This window comes from Tripterygium wilfordii, chromosome 11 (genome assembly GCF_013401445.1).
Source record: "Tripterygium wilfordii isolate XIE 37 chromosome 11, ASM1340144v1, whole genome shotgun sequence".
Classification (NCBI taxonomy): Eukaryota; Viridiplantae; Streptophyta; class Magnoliopsida; order Celastrales; family Celastraceae; genus Tripterygium; species Tripterygium wilfordii.
Window position 1 is genome coordinate 2696076 of NC_052242.1, and position 24029 is coordinate 2720104.

The window sequence follows — 24029 nt, forward strand, 5'->3', positions numbered from 1 at the left end:
TCCCAATTATCCCAGATATGCCGAGTTGGATGTATACGATTCAAGTGAACTCGTGAGCTTCACATGTCATACATAATGCACATGAAATTCTGTGCATATAACTAAACAGTTGACATAACTGAGATATCAGCTACTAAGATCCCTATCATTAGTAATAAAGATAACTTTCAAAAAAAAAAAAAAACTAATTTTTAGGCTTTGCAAGACACTTTTCATAGGAGGCAAACACAATTTTTACTCTTTTTTTTTTTTTTTTTTTCCCTTTCAATAGTCGCACCGGCTGAGACAAGTGTAACCCACAAATATTCTCCTTGGTCTTTAATCTGGGAAATGACAGCCCCCCCCCCCAATCAAAGCTTTCTCTTGGCGGCTATGCAATGACTTTATCCCAACTTTTGCTAAACTTAGATCGCGGTTTATTGATGTTGATGCTGGCTGCTTGTTCTGTGGTAATGATATTGAGTCTATGCATCACTTGCTTTCTGAGTGTAGATGGGTCAAACAGGCTTTCTATGACGCTGGGTTGTCTAGTCTGCCTAAACTGATTAGGGGTCAATCTATTTTGCATTGGCTAGATTCTATAGCTCTTTGCCTGAATAAGGAGATCGTAGCCAAACTGCTGGTATGTACATGGCAAGTCTGGACCATGAGGAATCAAGCCCTTCACCAAAACATAATGGGGTGTACGAAGGATGTGGGATGGAGGGCAGAGGTGTTGATAGCTGATTATAAAGCGGCTCTAATGTCTGAACCACATAGGTCAACAGTTCAATGCTTAAGCCCCTCTACATGGAGCCCCCCCTCAGGTTCATCAATGAAGATTAACTTTGATGCAGCTATTAAAAATTCCAAGGTGGGGCTGGGTTTGATAGCAAGGAATGCAGCTGGTAAGCATATTGCGTCCAAATTTGTCTGTCTAAAAGGTCCTCAAAATCCTATGTTTGCAGAGTGCTTGGCTGCCAGGGAAGCAACCTTGTTTGCAAAGGATCTTCGGTTTGATTCCATCATTCTAGAGGGAGACGCGTTACTAGTCATTGAAGGGCTGAATAATGATGATAATATTTTTTCTGAGACAGGTTTATGTATTGAAAGTATTAAGGAGTTGTTTTCCCTTTTCTCTTATGTAGGTTGTTGTCATGTTAAGCGTGGAGCAAACAAAGTAGCTGATGTGTTGGCTCATAAGGCTTTGTTGTGCTCAGAGAGTAGGCAATGGGTTGATGTAAATCCAAGGTTTCTGGACGATGTAATTGCTGCGGATCGCAGTTCTATTTCTTCTTAATGAAGCAGTATTTTCTTCTCAAAAAAAAAAAAATAGTCGCACCGGCCAAACATGCCCCAATCAAGGAAGCAATCCAGACAAGTGGACAAACTAGTAAACAACCCTCCTCATGAAGTTTTCTTTTTCTTCCACGTGGTAGTCTGTTCAACCGTTGGATTCTTCTTATGCCAGGTGTCAAAAGGATGGCTTGAAATATGGCAGCTGATTATGCCATGCACATATATATATATATCCAAAATGACCCCCCAATTATGTACATATTAAATATTGTGCATTATTTTTCAACTTTTGACAAGTCTTTTTCCACAAGAGGTTTAAACCTGGAACTTTCCTATATTACATTATTACCCTGACTTTGAAGTTTTCTTGTACCGCACTTTCCTTAAATACACCCTAAACCTGGTTCTTGTTACGCAAGTTAAGATTGTGTTTACTTACTCAAATCCTTCTTTATCATACCACCTTTTCTAGTGAAAATGTCTATATAAGAAGAGGGTCTATAGTGTAGAGTTTTGTCGTTCAAAAAGTGTAAGAGAAACCCTTCTACCCTTTTGTTAGTACAAGTTCAAACAATCCATAGATTAAAAAAAAAATGGGAGTTGAAGGAACAATCGAATACTTGTCTAACTTGGCAAGCTACCTCAAAAAAAGCAAGAAAAGGAAGCAAACCCAAACTGTGTCCCTCAAGATCAGGATGGACTGTGAAGGCTGTGCTCGCAAGGTGAAACATGTCCTCTCCGGAGTCAAAGGTATTTCATCTCCTCCTCCATATATCATATATACGAGCTGAGCTGAGAGTATTTCCATGGGGTTTTTCGATCTTGTGGGCTTTCGGTCCACTTTTGAAGTGGGGTTAGAAATCTCATTTTATGCTCAGAAATTTATGTTATTTGTGTTATTTGTAGGAGCGAAGACTGTGGAAATAGACCTGAAGCAGCAAAAGGCGACAGTGACAGGGTACGTGGATGCAAAGAAAGTGTTAGCGGCGGCTAAGACGACGAAGAAGAAGGTGGAGCTGTGGCCTTACGTTCCGTACACATTGGTGGCACATCCCTATGTTTCTCAGGCTTATGACAAAAAGGCACCGCCTAATATGGTGAGGAAGGTTCCGGCGACCGCAACCATCACCGAGAGTACTGTGGACGAGAATTACACCCTCATGTTCAGTGATGAGAACCCAAACGCATGCACTATCATGTAAATTATTATGTAACCATATTGAAAAACATGCAGCTTATAATTTTTTGTTTTTATTAATTAATGAAGTTTTTGTAAATTATATTGTTGATATATTCTATATATATATATATCTCTTCTCTTTTATTTTATTATTTATAAAGTGAGTGTAATGGACAAGAGTCTAGGTTAACCCAAGTGATGGTTGATAGTTTAGAGATGAATCTTTACAGGGGTCAAATTATATGGACTCAGAAGATCTTGAGTTTGACTTTCAAAGAACAATACTCTTGGAGTCACACACTAATTTTTTGCCCAACTTACTTTGTCATTCTGTAAAATTTTTATCTATGTGCTGACCGGACAACTCAAATTTAAACTCATATTGAATGTTTAAAGGAAAAAATTTATATAGTGTAATTCTCGAGTACCAAAAAAGAAGTATAGATTGTTATGTGACATGTAATATGTAGGTCTAAATAATGTCTCTCCACATAATGATTTTTTTTTTTTGTCACTGGATTAGTTTTTGTAGAATTGTAGTATTTTATATTAATTTAAGATTTTTTCTGTAGACTGGGGCCTAACATAAAACGGGCTTTTTTAAAAATCATTGTCAAACTATTAAGATAACAAAGAAAATTCAAAAATGGGCCAAAACCATGCAATGTAAAAAGTTCTATAATTTAAAATTCATGATAATTTAATTTATTTAAACATGACAGATATTGAGAATTTGAGAGTACAAAAGGTCTTGGATTAGGTAAGCTGATCAAGAGCAAGATCACACAAAGTGGTGCTTGCATTGCATGGATTAATTGGCCATGCATTGCCATTTGCCGTTGCAATGATGAGATTTAAAAAATCCAAAATATAAATATTAAAAATTCAATATATACCTAATCCTTGATACCATTACCCTCCGAATCTCCCAGTAACTGGAAGTAACGTACACATGAAACCCATATCTATTAGATTAGAACCGACCTTTTGAACTTTTTCCTTGGTTACGACCGACCTTTTGACCGCCTACCCATAAAGACACATATCTCATATATATATATAGATGTGTGTGTGTGTGTATAGATTTGTAGAATATAACGTTATATTTTAAGGTTGACCCACTTGACCCATATCTCCATTAAATATGCATGTTAAGGACGGCAAAATATCCATAATAGAGTCTGCATGTGTGCATGAGTTTCAAAAATGCATCTTTGATTCTTTGAAGCACGGAAAGTAGTATAATGGGCCGCAATATCTGGACCTATATTTCTATCACCGGACCTTTTATTTTTATGAACACTTGAGCCCAATATATTGAGTTAGGCGAATGCTTTTAAGTTCGTAAACGACAGGACGATTGGGCCTGGGCATTAATCAACCTACTCCAGCAATTTTAACGAGGAGCAATGCTATATCTCAAAATGTATCCCAAATATGTGACATTAAAATAAATATACCCACTTAACATTCATACCTCCCCGTTAATTAAAGATCTTTTCAGAGTTCAAAGCATTTTACTTTAGGGAGTTGATAGATATCCACCAAAACACACGAATTTCTTTTTGCCCAAGAACAAACACAAACTTATATAAAGCATAAAATGGGTGCACGGTAGATCATGGGCGGGCTCCAGCCAGACTTTGTCATGGCTCTATATGTTTTAGCCTTGTCCAAGCCCGTCCATGATGGATCGTCCGGAGACGGACACCCAAGCACAGATACTCTCAATCCTCCCTCCATGACTGCCTCGGGAGCCAATTAAATCCCAAAAACCTCCTGAAGATATCTAAAAAAAAATTAAGAAAACGATATGTAAAAATAATATTCTGGGAACCTGAAAAAATCTTAAGAAATCACACTATATATTTGTTACCACAGTAGCAAGAAACTTAAGTACTGCATACCACAATATGGTTTCATTAAACATGAACCAACGAGAAGAAAGGGGAAAAGACAACACAGACGATCCTGTGCCCCGTTTAGCTAACAATCCAGACAACAAAGACCAGCATGATACCGATTACCGAAAGTTCATAAAAACTAACTGAAGGACTAAAAGCCTTATTCTCCAAAATGACACATCATAACAAGATCCCAAGCGATGTAATCAAAACATGCACCTCACACAGAAGACACAAGATATCACCCCTCCGATTCTGACTCAGCATTCTGGAGCCATTCAATAAAGGGCTCCATATTCTTCCATATAGGGGAGTCTTTATTGTCGCCTGCTCGGCCCTTTTTATTCCACTCCAGTATGAACTCCTCTTCCAACACATCACTGTCATACAGTACTTTAAGAGCCATACCCACCTCCTTCACCGCCTCAGGGCTCGCCTTGGTGCAGAAGGACTCAATAGCATGCAGTAGAACCATGTGCAATCCATCTTGAGTTGCTGCTGCTAGGTAGTTCTTCTTTTTCCCCACCTCTTTGGCAAATCCTTTCTTAACACCCTCAAAGAGAGCTGTAAATAAGGCATCCATGAGTTCTTGCTGAGTACCAGATAGGGATCCCAGAAAGGATTTGAGCTGGCTTGGCGACGAGCCTGTTTTCAGGAATTTGTTAATCTCATCCAGGAGATATATACAGTTGTTGGCATTCTTCGCACCATTCTCATGCCCATTGTTCTCATGTTTTGGAGATTTCTTCATCGACTTCTGCTTCTCTTCACTAGTTGATAGCATTACCATATCTGCAGTAACAGTACTCAACTGCTCTTGTATGCGTTGCTTAGCTGCTTCCAGTGAAGTATCTGTTTGCCATTGGACATCATCACCATCTTCATTGTCCACAACAACTTGGTCACTGTCATCAGCCTGGCTGTGAGAAGGGGAGTGATCCTCATCGGAGACACTACCTTTCTTCTTGGTTAATCCACCTTTAGCAACATCCTTTGAACTAGCAGAGGAACCTTTCTTCTTTGCCTCCTTTTTGAGCTTCTTTTGCTCCTCATCAGCGACCTCACCTTCCTTGAGTCGTTCCTTCTCAGCCTTCCTCAATGCTTTTTTGCCCTTCGATTTCTTTTGCTCAGGTGGATTCTTGAGAATAAACGTTGTGAGCTTGTCCCTCATGTCAACATCAGAAACAAAACCACAAGCAGCACATTTTAGGGTTATCATCTGTGTCTTTGTGATAACCACCTCAGTTTCAGGGTTCCCACAACCATAGCACTGAACATATTTTTTGATGAAGTTTTCAAGAAGCCCTGCAAGCTTAGCCGTTTCATGGGCACCATTTACCAGGGAAGTTCCAGTCTTCTCATCAAATTTTGATTGCGCACCAAGCTCGCAACCAAAATATTTTGTGGTGTATGAAGCAGGTCTAGCCAATGCCTTTGCAATCTCAACATTGTTAACAATATTAGTCTTGATGCCATTTCCTCTACCTTCAATCTTGGTAATCATTTTCGGCATCTTATACCTATAAAAGGCATCATCACGATTGGACGCACCAATATTCTGCAAAGCCATCCTCAACTTTGAAAGATGTATCAATCAGGAGCAGAAATCAAAAGATTTATTATCTCTTGCAATGAGAAATCCTCCTTTACTGAATAAGTTTCTTTCAAGAGAAGAAGGTTGCATAAAACGACAACCAAAACCGTGCGTAGTATGGCTCTCAAGTAACCCAAGACTCATGCAGGCAACTTCGTCAGAAAAACCCTTTTTCCTAGATTTCGGACGATACTCCCCAAGCAAACCAATTGATAACAAAAGAAGAGAAGCTCGTTCAGACATAAAAGAAGCTTCTCCAAACTTGATGCCCTCCACTTTGGCAAATTGCAGATATAGATAACAGACAACACGGTCAATTCCCTACAAGAAAAAAACCGAGTTGTTTGTTGCATAAACAAACCCAAAGACACTCGTACACAAAAATGAAACCCATTGATTATGCATACATCCATATATTTGTGTGCCTCTGTGTGTGTGGGGTTGCCACACCATTACTAATTGTTCTTCCACCGAAAATGAAATCATCCCTAGCAATGTTGAATAAACTGGAAGATATTCATAGTTTTCTCACGGGATCAAATTTTTACATGCATCATGATAGTCGATCTATCTCTCACATGGTAGCTTCAGATTCATAAAGAACTACTTGTTCACAGGGTAGTATTTTTGCTACACAGGCAAAAGCCATAGAATATGAGAAAAGCAATTGCAATAAACCAATGGACAACAGCTCAACTTGTAAAAAAATCCCGTACGTGACAAATGATGGATCTTGCCAAACAATTAGGAGTTATGAAAATTTTGATATCCACTTCAACTATTTCATATTAAATTTTTGAGTAAACATTCCAAATTGACCAAATTTAACAATAAAAAATAAAAGGGAGCCTTCTCCTCTTACAAAATAAAGTTTGAAATACCGAATACTGGCCAGGAGGGCATACTAAATAAATTCTGACACTGAGAACAAAAGTAAATTTCATTAAAACAGGCATCAAAAAACCTAGAGAGGATATGCATAAGAAGAGTATGAGCCTACATCCTCGCAATTGCCTGGGACATCCACGGACCCCAGCTCCATTTCAGCAATTCCAGTTCAAACACATCATTATATCTAGAACCAAAAAATCTTCAAGAACATGAAGTGTTTGTCAACATGTTTGCTTATCCCATGGCCATATGAAAAGAGTAAATTATTAAACAAACACAAGTATATTGGGTGAAAATGATGGAAATTCAATGCGTTCTTTCCTAGCATTTAGCAACAGAACCAGGAGTTTGCATAATTTACAATGGGAATATGGGATCATGGGATGAAAACCATTTCAGCCTTTTTACGGCATTTAAAGACCAGTACTCTTAAAAATCACCTTTACAAAAACAATTTTCATAACCTCCAACAATTGAATCACCATAGTTAAGGGCCTTACGGCGTAAACAAACGAATACTTTCTAGACTCAATATATTACTACTCTACACTGTAGCACTCTATCAGGATTGCATCTCCAGAATGAAAATTCTAAACAACTCAGGTAAGTAAAAGGCACAGAATTGCATAACACACTACAAGCTTCAAAATGGTTGCGGATGGCGGTCCGAAATTCCCTACAGCCTTAAGGCTCAATAAGAAATAACCACAACCTCCAAATCCATACATTTAAACAACACTCTTAACCAAAATCCAACCAAGATCTACTATTCTGGCATTAACCATCAAGTTTTCTGAATCCATAGACTAACCAATAATCATATCTATACCAAAAAAAAAATGGTCGAATATAATCTTAAATGGACAAAAAAAATTAGAGATTCCGTATCCGATCGAAGACGCAATCAAGATTCACATCGAAAGCATGGAAAACACAAGCCAGAAAATAAACCAGAGAAAGAATCGATGATTGTAAACGAGATTTGATTGAGAAAAACACAAAAGAAATGAAAACCATACCTGAAGAGAGGAAGGCCTTCGGGCACGGCTGTGCGTATGGAATGTTGTGGGAAGTCTTTGTGAGTTTTGACAGATGAGGAGGCGGAATGACCAAACCCGATTTATATACTGCTGACGAGAGAAAATCAAGGCAAGTGATGGAAGTTAGGGCAAACTCAGCGTGATAAAATTACTTTTCTCGTCCCTTCGAGAACATCCCACCATAATTATTAATTATTTAGGTTTCTGATGTTATAATTTATTTTCGTTAAATTCTTTTAAAAATCCTTTAAAATTATCTTTTAATAAAATTATCAGATATTTAGTGATTTTTAAAAAAAACTCAGAATATTATAAAGTTATATAAAACGAGGCTTTTATAGGCCGTAAGCAATATAATATCTCCAACACGTTTTAATTTTATACGAAACATTTAAGATAAGAGATAATATGTCAAATCATAAAAAAAATATATCATCTTTAAAAATAACCCTAGCCACAAATATGCCTAACCATTTTTTTAAAAATTTTCAAAGAAAAACATATAAGAATAAAATGATTAAAAATTAATAATTGTTTTAGTTGGGGATAGTTCAGACATATTATCACATATCTCGTATTATCATTTTGTGTAATAACAAACAAAACAATGTATTGTATAAGAATTATATTGTATAAGCATAATATCATAATTTTTCCAACAACGGGACCATTCCCACCCCGTTTTTTTACTTTTTTCACCTCTACTCATGTATAGGTCATAGCTAGGTGCAATTATAATGTTGAAAATCAGGTACTTTTTCTTATGTTCTTATGCAAACTGCAAAGACAGATGCACACGCGTCGAAAAAGTCAGGACATGAATTCTGGAGGAAATAGAGTTGTTCCAAGGCACCCCACCCTACCTCTACCTACTTACTTACCTACCAGGATCATCACCATCATTGTCAAAGCTGGTCAAAAATTCCACTCAACTTATCCAATGATTAACTTATACATGGGATAGTATAATTACATTATCCTATACAAAGCACCAAACGGAGCCTAAATAGATAATTGAGGTAAATTAAAATGGTTAAAACTTGTATCTTATAACAGTTAGGTGCAACCTATCAATGCAGTTTACAAATAAATATTCAATCTCTCTCTCAAGAGACTACTTCTAAATACAAAATAGTGCGGATCTTAAGCCCAAATTTCTTATCGAAAATCTTGCATTTTTTATTTATTGTATAAATTAATAAAATATTGCTTTACTAAAAATAAAAGGAAGATCTTTGAGGACATTGAGGGATAATTTTGTAAAACTGCTTTAAAAAAATCGTGAATGGAGTACAAAATCAAATTGTCCACTTCAAAAACAATAGAGTCGGTCCAATTGTCAAAGGATGAACAATTGCTTTCTTGCTTTGAAGGCATTTGGAGTTTTATACGCTAATTGACAGAGATCATTAGATTTAGAGCCATTATTACGATATTAATTCTTTCTCTTCTCTTGTTATAGATTTCCTCCATCCGTCGCGGATCTTTGATTATCGGCATTTTTAGTGTGCTCCGACGACATATATTCGATTTTATAGTGAGCAGATTTTCAGATCTGAAAGAGATCAGCCTCTCTTGTTAAACGGAAAGTCAAGATCCTTGTTGAAAATCCAATGTGTAATATGTGTGTTGATATTTCTGTTTTGTTTTTATTATCTAGCGTAGACCAGTGGAGTACAGAATCATTCGACGATTGTCTGGTATAATACGGTGTCGTCCAAAAATGTCTAACGATGACTGTCTTTATGATTTTTAGTTTTTTCTTGTATTTTTAATTCTCTTGATTTTACTCCATCTTTATGATGACCCGAGTGTCTACACGACTCAATTACCTAATTTATTACGACCTTTTGTAAAAAGAAAAAAAGAAAAGAAAGGAAGCTTGAGACATCTTATTAGATAATGTCAAATAAACAATACATATTTCTTAAAACACATGTACTAAGTAATGTCTCTCCACATAATCAATTAAATTTTTTTGTCAGTGGATTGGTTTTTGTAGAATTTTATATTAATCTAACATGGAACGCATTTTTTTTAAATCATTGTCAAACTATAATTAACAAATAAAATTAAAAAATGTTTGAATTCTAACGTTTTGAGATGTTTTCTAATGACATGTTTATATCCATCCTATTTATTTAATTTTTAATATTAAATAATATTGATAGACGGCTTGCGATCCTTCAACGCATTACATTCGCAGAAGCTCGGGCCAAATGTACTGAACATAGCGCCCCAACTCAAGTCTTCACTTCCACTGGCTTTGGTCGATCCATGTTCTGGAAGCAACAACCCCAACCCTTCTTCCTTCCCATCAGCATCCCAATATGATTTATACTTGTTCTGATACAAAGGATTGGAGGTTAGCACTCGCAGCTCGGAGGTCCCATTAATCTCCAAAACTTCAGGCAAGCCATTGGTGCAAGCAACCCTTTGACATGCCAACATCAATTCTTATTGCCCTATTATTACAAGCACCATTGATCCCAAACTCCTGAATGGTGTGGCCCGTGATCATCCTCTTAGCAACAGGGATGGTAGCCAGAACATGTTCAAGTGCAGAACAATCACAGCTTCTCGCCGAGTCATCAGAGAACTTCCGCAAAAAAAAACCACTGCATTCCTCCCTTTGCAATACTCCGGCGCCGATTTCCCCATCAACCCATTCAGCCCATTCCTCACCTCCATGTACGAAAACAGAATCCCCAACAACTACAACAGTCAAATTCTTCGACAAAAACCGCCTCGCAATAGGCCCATCTGGCCTCAACGCAGCTATCGTTGCCCGGAAACCATGCTGATACTCTTCCTTCATACCACGGATAACCAAAGGAATCCCTTGAAATACATCCTTTTGCTTCTCCAAACCCTTGCATAAATCCTTAATTTTGTTTCCCGCAAGAAACCAAAATCTCCAATTCCTAAATTCCTAAATTCCTCGAACCACGCCTTCGTCGCGAACTTAACTTACCCTCCACGTTCGTGATCTCATGGTTCCCGTTCATCGTTATCAAATACCCTCCACTCCTCTCAGCCTCCCGCTTCAATTTCTCGAGGAAATAAAGGATCTTGAGATCCTCGCCGCCACGATCGAACACGTCGCCGACCTGAACCACTACTGCTGACCCACCGGTCCATCGATCGGTTCCGTCAATCAATCCGGCAAGGCGAAATGCCTGCTTGGACTTCTCCAAATCGCCGTGAAGATCTCCGATCGCGATCAGACGGTCCGGGGCTGGGTAACGGGTCTGCAACGATGAGGATGCAGGCAGCGGATCAGTGGGAGACCCAGCCTGAGAATTGGAATTGGAATTGGAATTGGCATGAGGGTTAGAAGAGGGCAAGAAGATGCCACTGACGGAGAAATCGACGAATGTGTCAACGAAGGAGGCGACGAGGTCTGGTATCTTCTTGCATATCGGATGAGGATCTCCCATCCTTTCCATATGGAATTATGGAAAAGATTAATTAAGTTATTTGTCTTTTTATTCTAGTTATTTGTTTTTTTTTTTGCGTAATATAATTAGGAAAAATTAGTCCTAATTAGTGTTTGAATTAATCTTAAGCATCAATCAGTACATAAATCGCCATGGGAAACTCTTGTTCAAATGAAAATGACCAAAATGAAGAGGAATAGAGGATATGAATGTCATTCATGGTGGGAGAATTTTGCAAAAACGTAACTAAAAATATCAGGAGTATATCAAATCACCAAGTTCATTTCAATACAGCATTGTAGGATTGACAATTTAGCAAGTGTGAATGGCAGGCCTATATTTTTTATTTCAATAGGACTCCTTGCGAGCGTACGATTATCGTAGTGGAGCGGGGATCTTCACTATCGGGTCCATTGTTCAAATAATTCGAAATTCGATAACTATAAAAAGAACTTTCCAGATCACTTAGAAATGAATGCTCATTGTCAATCTCAAAAATTGGATTTTCAACTGGTCCATCTATCCCCAATAATTAATTATTGTTGACATGTTTGAAGAGGCTCATATACGGAGTTCCATTCACTTGATAAGATGTGTCCAACCTCTTAACACTAGAGGACCCTTTTAGGGATAAAACCCGTATGAGTCGTTGGCTCAATGTGAGACAATACCTCAAGTATTTGTTGGGTCAACCTTTATTCTCTTATCCATTAGTCAAAATTATTATAGTTAAGTGTTTTATGATTAACGATTGATTGATGCTCACTCTCCCAAATTAAAGAGTAAGAAAGTATGATTTATGCATCTACGAGTATCTAATTGACCTCCTCTATAATTTATGATCATAAAAATTACCCTATCCCTTTGGATTTAGTAAATTAAGTTGCAAATTTAAACGTTAAATTTGATATAGCTTTGTTTTCCTCCGTGATTGGGATTATTTTATGAGCTCGGATCTGACTTAAACAAATTTATGAGCTCGTTGTGTAAGGTCAGCCTAGGGTAAGCTTAATAATAAAATCAATATTATTCATTAAAAAAAAAAAAACCTCAAGCCTGACCCATAAGTAAGATCGAACACAGCTCAATTAGAATACAAAAGACCGAATAAGGCCCATTACATTTAAAGCCCAAATGAAGCCCAGCCCATCACCTACTGTTCTGAACTTCTATTCGCAATTATAATTCCAAATAGCGGATACCCTTAAATATCAAGTTGTATTTTATTTTTTTGACAATACCGCTGAGAAATATGTGCAGTTAAAATCGAACATTCGACACATATAAGTCTAACTCAGCTATTACCGACCGAGCCACCTCTTATTGATTATCAAGTCGTGTTTTCTTTTCTTTTTTTTTTTTTGCTTTTGTTGCATGTGTTTGTAAATCTTACTCTTCTTTTTTATCCTTCAATGTATGCCCAGCCCAGCCCATCACCTGCTGTTCTATTCACATTTAGAATTCCAAATATCAATTTGGATTCGCATATGATGGAACTTGAGGATCAAAGAGGACTTGTTAACCATGTTTGATTATTGGAGAGACGGCAATAACTAACTAACTAGTGAAGAAAACATGATTTGTGTGTGCGTGACTTTTCGTGTAGAAAACTCATTCTCGTGCAAGCTCTAAATTTGTCAAGTAATAGACGTTGATACGTAAAAAATAAAGGTTTTTTTTAACAAGTTGGGTTGAAAGATGTTTTGACATATATATATAGGATAATAGTGCCAGTTAAATAAGATAATTTTTCATAATATAAAAAAGGTTGTAGAGATTTATTCGATAATGTAAGTATTTATTATATCTACATTCGAGTTACTAGTTAGAGTGGTAAGGATGATGTGTATCACTATATTGATAATCATAGTTCCAATCCCTCTATTTGTTTCAAAAAAAAAAGTGTTTATTATATCTAATTATGACAACAATAAAGCTACCCATCTATTATTAAAAACTTACCATTTAATCCTTAGTGGTGAATCTATGTAGGGTTAAACTGTGTGGACTCGAAAAATCATGAGTTCGATTCGAACTGAGAGCAATATTTTTGTGGTCACACATTGAGTTTTGGTTTGAATTTAAGTATATATCGAATGTCTAAACGATAAACTTATATTGTGTCATTCCCGATTTTTTTTAAAATTTACCATTGTAGTAACATTACAAAAAATATCATTAATAAATTTGATACTCAGTATAATTAATTAATTATACCCAAATTAGAGGTGTAAACTGTTGATTTTTTTTTACATGAAAATAACCAATCAATCGGTCGGTTATCGATGATTATTTCGATCGATTTTTTGATTTTTTTTTTGAAAATAACTGACGAATCGATTGATTTGACCATCAATTTGTTTTAACACTCCTAACCCAATTGAGAATGAGATTAATTTATGTGAAACTCGGATGTTACGAACCGGGTGAGTGGGACATGCTCAAGCGGGGGTCCATGGTGATGCGCACCTAAAGGCTGAAAGGATAAAAAATGACATGTAGCACATTAATTTGATAGCATAATAGGTTTATTCAACTATTTTATCTCATAATTAATTGTCCACAATTTATTATTTTAATATAGATTCCATTGTTTTTTAAAACACAATCTAAAATCCATTATCTTAGTTATGAATTCATTGTTTTTTGAAATTTAATTTAAAAAACAATGAAATTAAGATTTTACAGATAAAACTCATCGATAATAGATATCGTTAGAAATAGTTTTATGTATTGATCCTGAATAGTTTTTTTAAAATCTTAACATATATTTTAAGAGTTAAAACATTTCTAAATTTGTTTAAGAAATGCGACATATCATGCACTATCACTATATCAAGTACATGGAGCTATTGAAAAGGGATTCTTCTAAGTTTCTAACATATGGCGTGACTGCCGGGACGGAGTGAGTCTTCTCACAAACGAGTTTTCAACGACGAGACCAAAACGGCACGAATTCGGACCCTGCTGCCTAACATGTTGACGCTCCAAGGCGCGTAAATTATTCAGAGAAATCAAACCTTCCCACTCTTATAAATTCCCTTTCACATCTCCTCCTCACTGGCGTCTCTCCCTTTCTCACGCCGACGATGAAGAGCCGCAGTGTCAAAATCTCTACCAAGTGGATCCCATTCTTCTGCGTATCTTTCTTCGTTCTTGGACTTGTCTTCTCCAACAGGTTAAGATTCTTTGAATTTTATTTAATTTTGTGGTTTATTCAGTGAACATGAGTTTGGGGTTCATTTTACGATGTTGTGTATCGATTGGTACCGATCTTGGCATGAGTTTGATTGTTTCGCGGATCTTGATTCAGGGTATGGGGACCAGTCGAATCCAACGGCCAGCTCATGTCGCAGCGTCGACGTGAGCAAGAGCTGCAAATCGTAACCGAGGATTGCAACACCAAGAGTGTATTTCTCTGAATCGAGTCTAAATGCGGTTCTTGATGTTCTTCTTTTTTCCAGTCCGTTTTGTTTGTATGGATGTATCTCTTAGTATTAAGACCAATATGTTTATTGTTCGATAATATTGTAGAAGCATTCGCCTGACAATGATGTCATGGAGGAAGTTCACAAAACCCACGAAGCAATTCAGTGAGTTCAAATCGGGTTCCTCGTTTCTATCGATTTTGTGAAGCAATTGGACTATTTGCTAATATGTTCGTCACTTCTGTGAACTTTTTGGAGGCTTGACAGATCGCTGGACAAGGCAGTTTCTACGCTTCAAAAGCTGGCGACGAGTCGTAATTCTCAGGAAATCCAGAGTTTGGAGGGCTCGGCTTTGTCTCGTGAGGGGCCTCCCAGGCAGAAAGTCTTTGTGGTTATTGGAATTAACACTGCTTTTAGTAGTAGGAAGAGGCGTGACTCTGTAAGGGAGACTTGGATGCCTCGAGGTCTCCCTCTCTCAATGAATTTTATGTTGATATAGTTGTTTTTCTGTACTTTTGTTTGATTTGATTTGTGATGTTTCAAATGTGTGGTTGGGTTTTTAATCAGGGGAAAAGCTTCTCCAACTTGAGCGTGAGAAGGGGATTGTTATCCGTTTCATGATTGGCCACAGGTAAAATCGTATACTTCAATCATGCATTTAATTGACTATATTGTAAACTAGAATAAAAAAGGCAAAGATTGGCTAGAGCTTTCAGAAATGGCTGGTAGTTAGTTTTGCATTTTCACGTGTAGCAAAATAATGTGTGGTTTTTGTTATGTCAATAAAATATTGTAGGTTTCGAGGAGCAACTTTAAGCAATTGATAATTAGTTTCAATTAATGGAGTGTTCTGGGTTATCATTTGTGTTTCAGTTTTAATTATGGCATATGTGTAGCGTAGATACTTAGACCCTGAGAGGTGGTTTGTTTTCTTTTGCATGTGTACCACCACTTTGAACACATTTCAAGTGTATCGGAAGTGCCTTTGGCAAAAACTCGTGCTAATTGTCTTTGATTATGCTATTTTTTCATCCTTCATATGAAATTGGGGAGAGACAGGGGCTGCATTCCTTATCTGCTAATAATTATTGTGCCTGGTTGTTGGAAAGAAATCTATATTTAGTGTCCAAAAGCATATCCTTATGAGACGTACATTTGGGCTGTATAATGGGTCGTATTCTATGGTTACGATTCTACCATATATGTCTTTTTCCTTCCGTCGAAAATCGATTTGACGGTATAGACGCTTATGACCTCCCCCTCTATGCCCTGCGGTAATGATTCCTCTGGCATTACGACCTTTACCACAACAATGGCCCCAGGTGCAACAACAAGCACCAGTTTGACTTGGGGAGGTAGTGATTTAGTAGCAGTGGGGGGGAAGGTTGCTTTGTTACCTATTCCATTAGGTACCGCAGATTTTTTGGTACATCACATTCATGCATTGTGGGTCATTTAACAGATTTCGGCGGTAAATCGAAGGTTTATGGAGAGTTCATGTTTTCTAGTTTGTCCTCCATGCTTTCTTGTACGGCTGTACGCACTTGCATGACTTTTTTTTGGGTAGGGATTATGAGTTCTCCTCTAACATCTTTTAACAAGGTAAACCAACCTATTTACTTCCTTACTATACTGAATCTTTATGGGTTATAAAATCCAAATATAAATGAACTTAATTATTTGTTGAAGCATGTTGGGCGATAAATTAAGGTTTTTCAGACGTTCTGGTTTTCTAGCTTGTCCTCCATTATGTCAACAAATTACCTGCTTTGTTTGGTTTGGATGAATTAGTTCTTGTCCACTACCTTTTAACTTGAAAATCAACCTATTTGTTTCCTTAAACGTATTGCAAACTTTATGGTCAAAATGTCCAAATATGAACTAAGTTATTTTTTGGATAAATATAAACAGTGTTGTTGATTGCTAAATAGCATCTTGTGGGCACAGTGCTCTGTCAACTGTAGTTCAGAAATGAAACCATTGGAGATTTTGAAACTAAAAACTTTATTCGAAACTTTTGCAGCTACAGTTTGCATTGTGACCTTTTTTGTGATGGCTGCACTATAAGATGTCGATGGCCTTCAAAGTCATAAAACATTGTTGCTGTTTATTATCAAAATGAATTACACTAATTATGCGAATTATCTGATACATGTCGAAGTAAATTTTAGAGTAATGCAGAAAGGAAAATAATTACATTGTCTTCTAAATTAATGGGTGCATGAATGGTACTAAATTAATTCATTGCCAGTTACATGATTTTTTTAATACTATGTCTGTGATAGAGTCTTGGTGTCTTCTTAAACAGATTTTATCTTTTTGGATGTTCGGGTTTTTTTTTTCCCCTTCCCGTCAAACAGTATAATCTACAGTTCTGGTCCAATGAATTTGAATTTGGATCAAACCAATAAATTTTTAGATGATAAAGAACAATGTTTGATCCTTGGTTTACTCTGATAAAGATTGGAGTTGGGTGGTACGAATCTTCTATTCCTCATCCATCTTTTCTTGTTCCTCCCAGCACTCTGGTCCTCCTCCTTTTCTCCAAAGACCAAGGAGAAAAGAAAAGAGACCTTTTTTGATAAGTAAAGATAAGAGACCTGGATACTGCCACTCTCCCACTATTTGGTTGAATTGGTAGTGAATTAGCAATGCTTGGCATATCATAACTTGAAAATTGCAATTTCTTATAGTGCATCTATAAATTGATATGCATTACATCTCATTTTTAATGGATATTGGAGTTATATTGGACATTGAAAGGCAATTTAGCAACATAATGTTGCTCTGTTGTATGTACTAGGGAACTGATCTAAGTGATATTTGTATTTGTTTGTTCAGTGCAACTTCCAACAGTATTTTGGATAGGGCTATTGATTCTGAAGATGCTCAGCACAAGGACTTTCTTAGACTGGTAAAGTAAACATAAGCATGATGTATAGTGCATATGAGATTTCTAGGACATTCTACAAGTTACTTAGCCTATTTCTCGTGTTATCTTGCAGGAGCATGTTGAGGGATACCATGAATTGTCTGCAAAAACAAAAATTTTCTTCTCCACTGCAGTTGAAAAATGGGATGCTGATTTCTATGTCAAGGTGGACGATGATGTCCATGTAAATCTGGGAATGCTAGCGGCTACTCTTTCCCATCACCGTTCAAAGCCAAGGGTCTACATTGGGTGCATGAAAACTGGACCTGTTCTTGCTCAAAAGTATTCCTTCTGCTCCTATTAGTTTACAAAACATTACCTTTTCGTTATCTCTCACAGAATTCTATCTTTTAAGCTTAAATTTCTGGTCATCTATAGGAATGTCAAGTATCATGAACCGGAGTATTTGAAGTTTGGAGACGAGGGGAACAAATACTTCCGACATGCAACTGGCCAGATATATGCAATCTCAAAGGATCTTGCCACTTACATCGCTGTCAACCAGTAAGAAATGGAATTTTCACCTGATTTGCATTGCTGAATTTACTGTATTTGTGAGTCATAAGCTATGCTAGTCTGAGTCTCCACTTCTATAGATTGTCTAATTCAGTACCTACATGCCCAGTTGGAAACATTTCCTGTGTGCCTATTATGCCAAGAATTTTTGAGCACCACGGTTTTAAAAGTTTGGAAACAGTCACAAATATAAAGTCCAATGTACCTTTGGATGTATTTCAAAGTAGTTGATAGAAACTTTGAATTTATTAATTTCGTCCGAGTTTAATTGTCGCCAGAAAAGTTGGTTGTTGAGCGGCAATGGAATTTCTAAGACGTGTTTGGTTGTAATTGTAGGCCCATATTGCATAAATATGCTAATGAGGATGTTTCGCTTGGTTCTTGGTTTATCGGCCTTGAGATTGAGCACATTGATGACCGCAATATGTGCTGTGGGACTCCACCAGGTATTGATCTGGAATACATATGTGGTTTTTTTTCCCCCGAATATGTAATTAATGTATCGTCTTTAAAACAGGGTGGCATCTTTGATTTCTTATGGTTCGGAAATAAAACTATAGTTGTTAAGCTACTTTTGCTTCTGTTTTGATTTCCTTCATGCGGACACCTTGTGCACATGGTCCCCGAGATACCCTCTTTCTCTTGTTTATAAGCGTACTTTCAGATATCACAAAAAACTGAAGCATCTTCCAATTTCTAGATATTGCACTACCACATGGCTTCATTGATGAGACTATTAATGTGGGAACACCACTTGCTTTGGTGGTATTTTACCCTTTCATGAGTTTTTTCCTTTTAATTTCCATTACATCTAAAGAAACTTGACTTTGCAAAAACTTTGTCCATACTGCCCTAGTGCCCTACATATTGGTGTCTTGGGGGATTGGTATACAGATAAAATTTCTGTCAATTCCTTCCTTTTACAAAATAGATTTTATCAGTTCCTAACGTTTTTTTTTCTCTTTCAACTTAACATCTTACACTCTTACCATCTCAGATTGTGAGCGGAAGGCACAGGCTGGTAACCTCTGTGTTGCATCGTTTGATTGGAGCTGTAGTGGAATCTGCAAGTCAGTGGAGAAGATCAAATTTGTCCATGAAAAATGTGCTGAAAGTGATGGAGTTGTTTGGAGTGCTCTGTTTTAAGAATCAATTAAGACGTGTTCTTGGCTAGAAAGCGGTAGAGAAGCTAATCAAATATACAAATACTGTCAAAAATAAAGGGAAAGGTGGTTGAGAGTTGAGATTGGGGCAGAATTGACCACCAATACCATACTGGTAAAATATGTTTCCTCTATGACTTCCACTCCAGTGACTCCGTGGCGGCTGCTTATATGGACTGATAGTTGTCGCCCAGACCTGGATTTGGGATGTTGATAGTTTTAACACAGCTTCCAATTCTTTTACGAATCGGGTATTTATACTTCTTTTTTGTAATTTTATACTTCGAATATTGCACTACCACATGGCTTCTGGCTTCATAACTTCATTGATGAGACTATTAATGTAGTTTTAGATATAAGTATCTCTTAAGAACGCAGATGCTGCTGCAAGTGTAATCTCTTGAACTCTGGTGGTGGCTTCTTTGAGTTAACCATATATTATACCTATTTATAGCGGTGATTGAAAAATTGTATGGTCCCTATTGAAACTCTCCTGGTTTGTTATGTGTATCTTCACTTTCACCGTTGTGATTTTGGTCTAAACCCTTAAATTTACAGCATTTGAACAGGTTGTTATGAAGTCTTCCCGTTGTTATTGCCACCAATCGACAACAATCCTTTCTAAAGGTGAAAGGGAAGGTCTGCAGTAAATCTTGTTTTGGATAAGATTAAGTTTGTATATGGCTGACGATTTTGCATGGATCACATTCGTTCATATTAACATTTGGGATAATTGCAACAAAATCATTGATATCCTTACTATTTTTGTTTCATATAGGGATGGTTTATGCTAAGATGATGCACATGATTCATGTAAAATCGTGAATCTCTCATCCATACGAAATTGTGTGCGTCTATATTAACGTTTGAGAATAGTTAGGATAAAAACATTAGGATCTGTCGTCCCTTCAAGTATTTTTTTTGTTTAGGCTATTTCAAATATTGACGTGATGCACATGATCAATGGAAATCATGGGCCTCATGTGATTAACATAATAGGCAACCGGTTACCTATCCTTTGGAAATTATCAAATTAATTAAATCTACGGCTGAGATTGGATAGATTATTTCTATCTGAGGGTAGCGAGATGGGTGGGAGGGCTGTAGTCGACCCCCAGAAACCTCCAAAGTTACTCCGACTCTGTCTGTCTCTGTCGCAGCCTCTATCCCGACCATGCTCTCTCGTCTCATCCCCAAATCCTCCCATTTTCGATTGTTGTCCAACCTTTACTCAAAATCCCAATCATATCCTGCAAGCAACAACAATCTTACTTCGATTTTGGTATCCTCGCGGTTTCTTTCAACCAGTGATAACAATAATAACAGCAACAACAGTTCTAAAGACAAATCTACTGGTTCATGGCAATTCACCCGAGAAAGTGACGGAAAACTTGACAATTTCTTTAGTGAGGACTCCGGCAATCTCGCTGGGATCTCCGGGACCGAGTCTTTGGCTGGTGGAGAAGACGATGTATTTGGAGGAGCTGATAAGGAGACGGCAGAGAAAGTTGTCGGTGGTGATGAGTGGATGACTGCGGAGGGATACAAACCATGGAGCCTTTTGGAGGAGGAGAAGGACGACGTGTTTGATATTGGTGAGGTTGCAGCGGAGGTTGGTGAAACCGGGAGTGAGGAGAGTAGTAGTGTTAGTTTGGAGATGGAGAAGAGTGAAGAGAATAAGAGGCTTGAAATAGAGGAGCGACAGCTCACTGCCGTACTCAAAGGTAATATTAGAGCTTGCTGTGGCATAGTTTTCCAGCTTGATAGCTTCGTATTCGAATCATAGTTTTCATTTCATTCGATGCAGTCCCATAAATATTGTTCTCACATGTCAAGAACGTTGAATTGATGATGTTCTCAAGCCTTACAGTATTCTACATTGTGTTTCATTTGCTATGTATTTCTTGTGATTCCCTTCCCATTCTTCTACATTGAAGTTAGATTCGACTAGCTTTGGTATCCTTTAACCTTAAGCTCAATATACTTCATTTAATTGTTAAATGAGTTTGAATAAATGTCCTGATATATTTAAAATCCCGAGCTTCATACTAGGTGATCAATGTTGGGGTATAGTTGTCAGCATTTGTTTTGATTGATTGTAGCATTGAGCGTTTAAATTTGATGTGGGGAAGATACTGAACAGCAAAAGGAACTGACAAAAAGAACGACCTAGTAGTGACTCTCGATCTATAAACCACATATTCTTTTCCTTAGAGACTTGTCAACATGTATTGAAATTGGTAGTGTTTATTTCCTCTTGGTATAGTTGCGGTTAATCTTTTAATGGCTAATGCAACTTTACTTTTACTCTCACTCATTTATAGTAGGCGTCATTGAATCTGGATAATAATTCACTTGCCTGAAATCAAAACTTGTATAAAAAAAATGCTTATAGAGCCATTGTGCTTTGTGTGTGTTAAATGGCTGATTGGGAAGCTTGTTTGTTAGTCATATGTTCATTAGCATGTGAGGAGTTACTTAAGTTCGATGAAGTGTCAGGTCAACTATGTATAACTTTGCTTTGAAACTTCTAATCCTGCTGTTTAACTGGATCTATTGTATACCATCTTAGTTTTTATAGATCGAGATGGTGGCTGTCACTCTTATGACATCTTTGCTGGTTATCTATGTAACTTACATTGACTATCTTTTCAATTGCAGGTCCAAACCATGCATTTGGTGATCTTATTGCAGCTTCTGGAATAACAAATGCAATGCTGGACAGTTTAATTGCTCTGAAGGATTTGGAAGGAATTGAAGGATTACCACCTCTAAGTGAAATAGAAGACATGCGGTATGAGAAGAATACTAGAAAATCCTCAAGGGCTGATATAGAGCGCCTGAAACAAGAAGAAATTGCAAAAGCAAGGGTGAGGCAAGTAGATGACAAGGGAAGGGCTTATGGAACTGGAAGAAGAAAATGCAGCATAGCTCGTGTTTGGGTTCAACCTGGTGATGGCAAGTTTGTTGTTAATGATAAAGAATTCGATACCTATTTCCCGATGCTTGATCATCGTGCTGCTCTTCTTCGGCCCTTTTCTGAGACAAAGACCTTGGGCCTTTGGGATGTAAAATGCACAGTGAAAGGAGGTGGCGTCTCAGGTGAGCTTAAGTGCTTTTGAACTGCAAAAATCTTTATTGTCTGTATGCTTATTTTATCCTGCAAAAATCTTTATTGTCTCTTGCCAGTTGGTGGTGTTTGGTTTGCAGTATAACCACCTGCAGAATAATTCTTGTAACCCATCATGTTTTTGTTTTGGAAATGCATGCCCCACGCATGATTATAGAAAAAATTTGTCATCCATTTTATATGAAAAGGTTCTGTATTACTAGGACAGGTTGAACCTTAAAGTTTTTTTGGGACTAACCTGGGTAAGAGGAAGACTTGTAGAAGTAATTTGGCATAAGAATGAATCTGATTCTTGAAAAGGTGGATTGCTTTTATTGACACTGGATATATGACTCCTATGTTCTTTAAAAAAATTTGGCACACATTGCTATCTCTTATCTTGTATTGTTATCGTATTCGGATACCATCAATTTATGCATGCCTGAACTCTAAATGAACCAAATTCATCATTTTCTCGTTGACAGGTCAAGTTGATGCAATTCGTTTGGGGATCAGCAGGGCCTTGCAAAACTGGGAACCAGATTTGCGTACTCCCCTGAGAAGTGGTATGACTTTGATGAACTTCTTTTGCTTGAATTGTCCATTATTTCATGTGGATTTTGTGTCTGTATTTTTTTTGTGAGTGGCTTCTTGTTCTTTGGTTGAGAACAACACGTGAACTCTTCTTTCAGTTTGTTGTTTAGTTTTTTCCCAGAAGTAACGAGTCTTTCACTTGCATTATCTTGCAGCTGGTTTTTTGACGAGAGATTCACGTGTTGTGGAAAGGAAGAAACCAGGGAAAGCAAAAGCAAGAAAGAGCTTCCAATGGGTCAAGCGTTAATCAATGTGCTAAGCTTCAATTCTTTTCATGACCAGTTGTTTATGGTATTTCAATTTTGTGTCTTTTAGAGCTTCTTTCCTAATGCATCTTTGTAATCCTCCCTTACATCATCCGTCCAAGAGAGGAGTTCAGAATTTTGTAGATTTGATAGTCAATGAAGCTTGTTTTATTTTGAAGTGACATTGTAATCTGTTTGCATTTATGGAAAGAACGTATTTGGCACTGCAACTTATGGTCATTCAAAGGCAATGCTGACTGTTAATTCTAGAGTTGGACGAGCAGAGCACTAAGCATGGTGTTATGGCATTTAGTTGCCTTTTATGTTGCATTTGCAGCATTTGTGGTGTAAACTATAGCGAAACTGTTTGGAGAAGCGTATTGTAATGGAGAAATTGTGTGTTTAAGAACAAAAATTCTGCCAAAGGTGGATAGAATGGTGGGGAGGCATTAGCGGCTAAATTTGCTTTGGACTGTTAATTGGCATGTCATTGATGCAATTAACACTACAGATTTGCCAATGGATTGGCGGATCAAGGATGTAATTCGATTCATAGTAATAGACTAATAGAGGTTTCAAATCCAGTCCGTCGGTCTGATTGGGTCAGAACAAGTAGGGCTATTCAAAATAATCGTCAAAATCAAATCGATTGATTGTTTTTTCTTAAAATATTTATACATTTCTCTACTAAAAATTTAACCAAATCGAAAAAAAC

At 37.2% G+C, this 24029-nt stretch overlaps 4 protein-coding genes and 1 pseudogene across 7 annotated transcripts; 3 read left to right on the forward strand and 2 right to left on the reverse strand.

Annotated features, from left to right (window-relative positions):
* Nucleotides 1-1697: 1697 nt before the first annotated feature.
* On the forward strand, nucleotides 1698-2584 carry LOC120009842 (heavy metal-associated isoprenylated plant protein 24-like). The gene is made up of 2 exons (XM_038860556.1): nucleotides 1698-2028; nucleotides 2185-2584. Exons 1-2 carry the CDS (start codon nucleotides 1872-1874, stop codon nucleotides 2478-2480), a joined length of 453 nt encoding a protein of 150 aa, XP_038716484.1. The 5' UTR covers nucleotides 1698-1871; the 3' UTR covers nucleotides 2481-2584.
* A 1712-nt stretch (nucleotides 2585-4296) lies between these two features.
* LOC120009224 (eukaryotic translation initiation factor 5-like) lies at nucleotides 4297-8020 on the reverse strand. Of its 3 annotated transcripts, none has more exons than XM_038859707.1 (3): nucleotides 7867-7974; nucleotides 6364-6586; nucleotides 4297-6277 (listed from the first exon to the last, which is right to left on the reverse strand). In XM_038859707.1, exon 3 carries the CDS (start codon nucleotides 5930-5932, stop codon nucleotides 4604-4606), a length of 1329 nt encoding a protein of 442 aa, XP_038715635.1. In that variant the 5' UTR covers nucleotides 5933-6277; nucleotides 6364-6586; nucleotides 7867-7974; the 3' UTR covers nucleotides 4297-4603. The 3 variants fall into 3 exon arrangements, with proteins under 3 accessions (XP_038715635.1, XP_038715636.1, XP_038715634.1); XM_038859708.1 differs by lacking the exon at nucleotides 6364-6586 and adding an exon at nucleotides 6957-7046 and having other exon boundaries at nucleotides 7867-7908; XM_038859706.1 differs by lacking the exon at nucleotides 6364-6586 and having other exon boundaries at nucleotides 7867-8020.
* A 1978-nt stretch (nucleotides 8021-9998) lies between these two features.
* Nucleotides 9999-11327, reverse strand: LOC120008661 (annotated as a pseudogene).
* Nucleotides 11328-14213: 2886 nt separating this feature from the next.
* LOC120009172 (beta-1,3-galactosyltransferase 7-like) lies at nucleotides 14214-19856 on the forward strand. Of its 2 annotated transcripts, none has more exons than XM_038859644.1 (10): nucleotides 14214-14505; nucleotides 14641-14737; nucleotides 14862-14920; nucleotides 15014-15219; nucleotides 15323-15386; nucleotides 17597-17669; nucleotides 17761-17969; nucleotides 18066-18191; nucleotides 18540-18649; nucleotides 19201-19856. In XM_038859644.1, the coding sequence occupies exons 1-10, from the start codon at nucleotides 14417-14419 to the stop codon at nucleotides 19347-19349; spliced, it is 1182 nt and encodes a 393-aa protein (XP_038715572.1). In that variant the 5' UTR covers nucleotides 14214-14416; the 3' UTR covers nucleotides 19350-19856. The 2 variants fall into 2 exon arrangements, with proteins under 2 accessions (XP_038715572.1, XP_038715573.1); XM_038859645.1 differs by having other exon boundaries at nucleotides 14215-14505; nucleotides 15023-15219.
* A 590-nt stretch (nucleotides 19857-20446) lies between these two features.
* On the forward strand, nucleotides 20447-23544 carry LOC120009173 (30S ribosomal protein S9, mitochondrial-like). The gene is made up of 4 exons (XM_038859646.1): nucleotides 20447-21090; nucleotides 22028-22468; nucleotides 22961-23041; nucleotides 23225-23544. Exons 1-4 carry the CDS (start codon nucleotides 20541-20543, stop codon nucleotides 23314-23316), a joined length of 1164 nt encoding a protein of 387 aa, XP_038715574.1. The 5' UTR covers nucleotides 20447-20540; the 3' UTR covers nucleotides 23317-23544.
* The last annotated feature ends 485 nt before the right edge of the window (nucleotides 23545-24029 follow it).

Bases quoted from the DNA above. Each gene is read 5' to 3' on its own strand.
- LOC120009172 (XM_038859644.1), top strand. From the start codon at position 14,417: ATGAAGAGCCGCAGTGTCAAAATCTCTACCAAGTGGATCCCATTCTTC. The intron at 17,670-17,760 runs GTAAAGTAAACA...GTTATCTTGCAG, and splicing joins ACAAGGACTTTCTTAGACTG to GAGCATGTTGAGGGATACCA. The intron at 17,970-18,065 runs GTATTCCTTCTG...GGTCATCTATAG, and splicing joins GGACCTGTTCTTGCTCAAAA to GAATGTCAAGTATCATGAAC.
- LOC120009173 (XM_038859646.1), top strand. From the start codon at position 20,541: ATGCTCTCTCGTCTCATCCCCAAATCCTCCCATTTTCGATTGTTGTCC. The intron at 22,469-22,960 runs GTGAGCTTAAGT...TCTCGTTGACAG, and splicing joins GAAAGGAGGTGGCGTCTCAG to GTCAAGTTGATGCAATTCGT. The intron at 23,042-23,224 runs GTATGACTTTGA...ATTATCTTGCAG, and splicing joins GCGTACTCCCCTGAGAAGTG to CTGGTTTTTTGACGAGAGAT.
- LOC120009842 (XM_038860556.1), top strand. From the start codon at position 1,872: ATGGGAGTTGAAGGAACAATCGAATACTTGTCTAACTTGGCAAGCTAC. The intron at 2,029-2,184 runs GTATTTCATCTC...TGTTATTTGTAG, and splicing joins TGTCCTCTCCGGAGTCAAAG to GAGCGAAGACTGTGGAAATA.
- LOC120009224 (XM_038859706.1), bottom strand. From the start codon at position 5,932: ATGGCTTTGCAGAATATTGGTGCGTCCAATCGTGATGATGCCTTTTAT.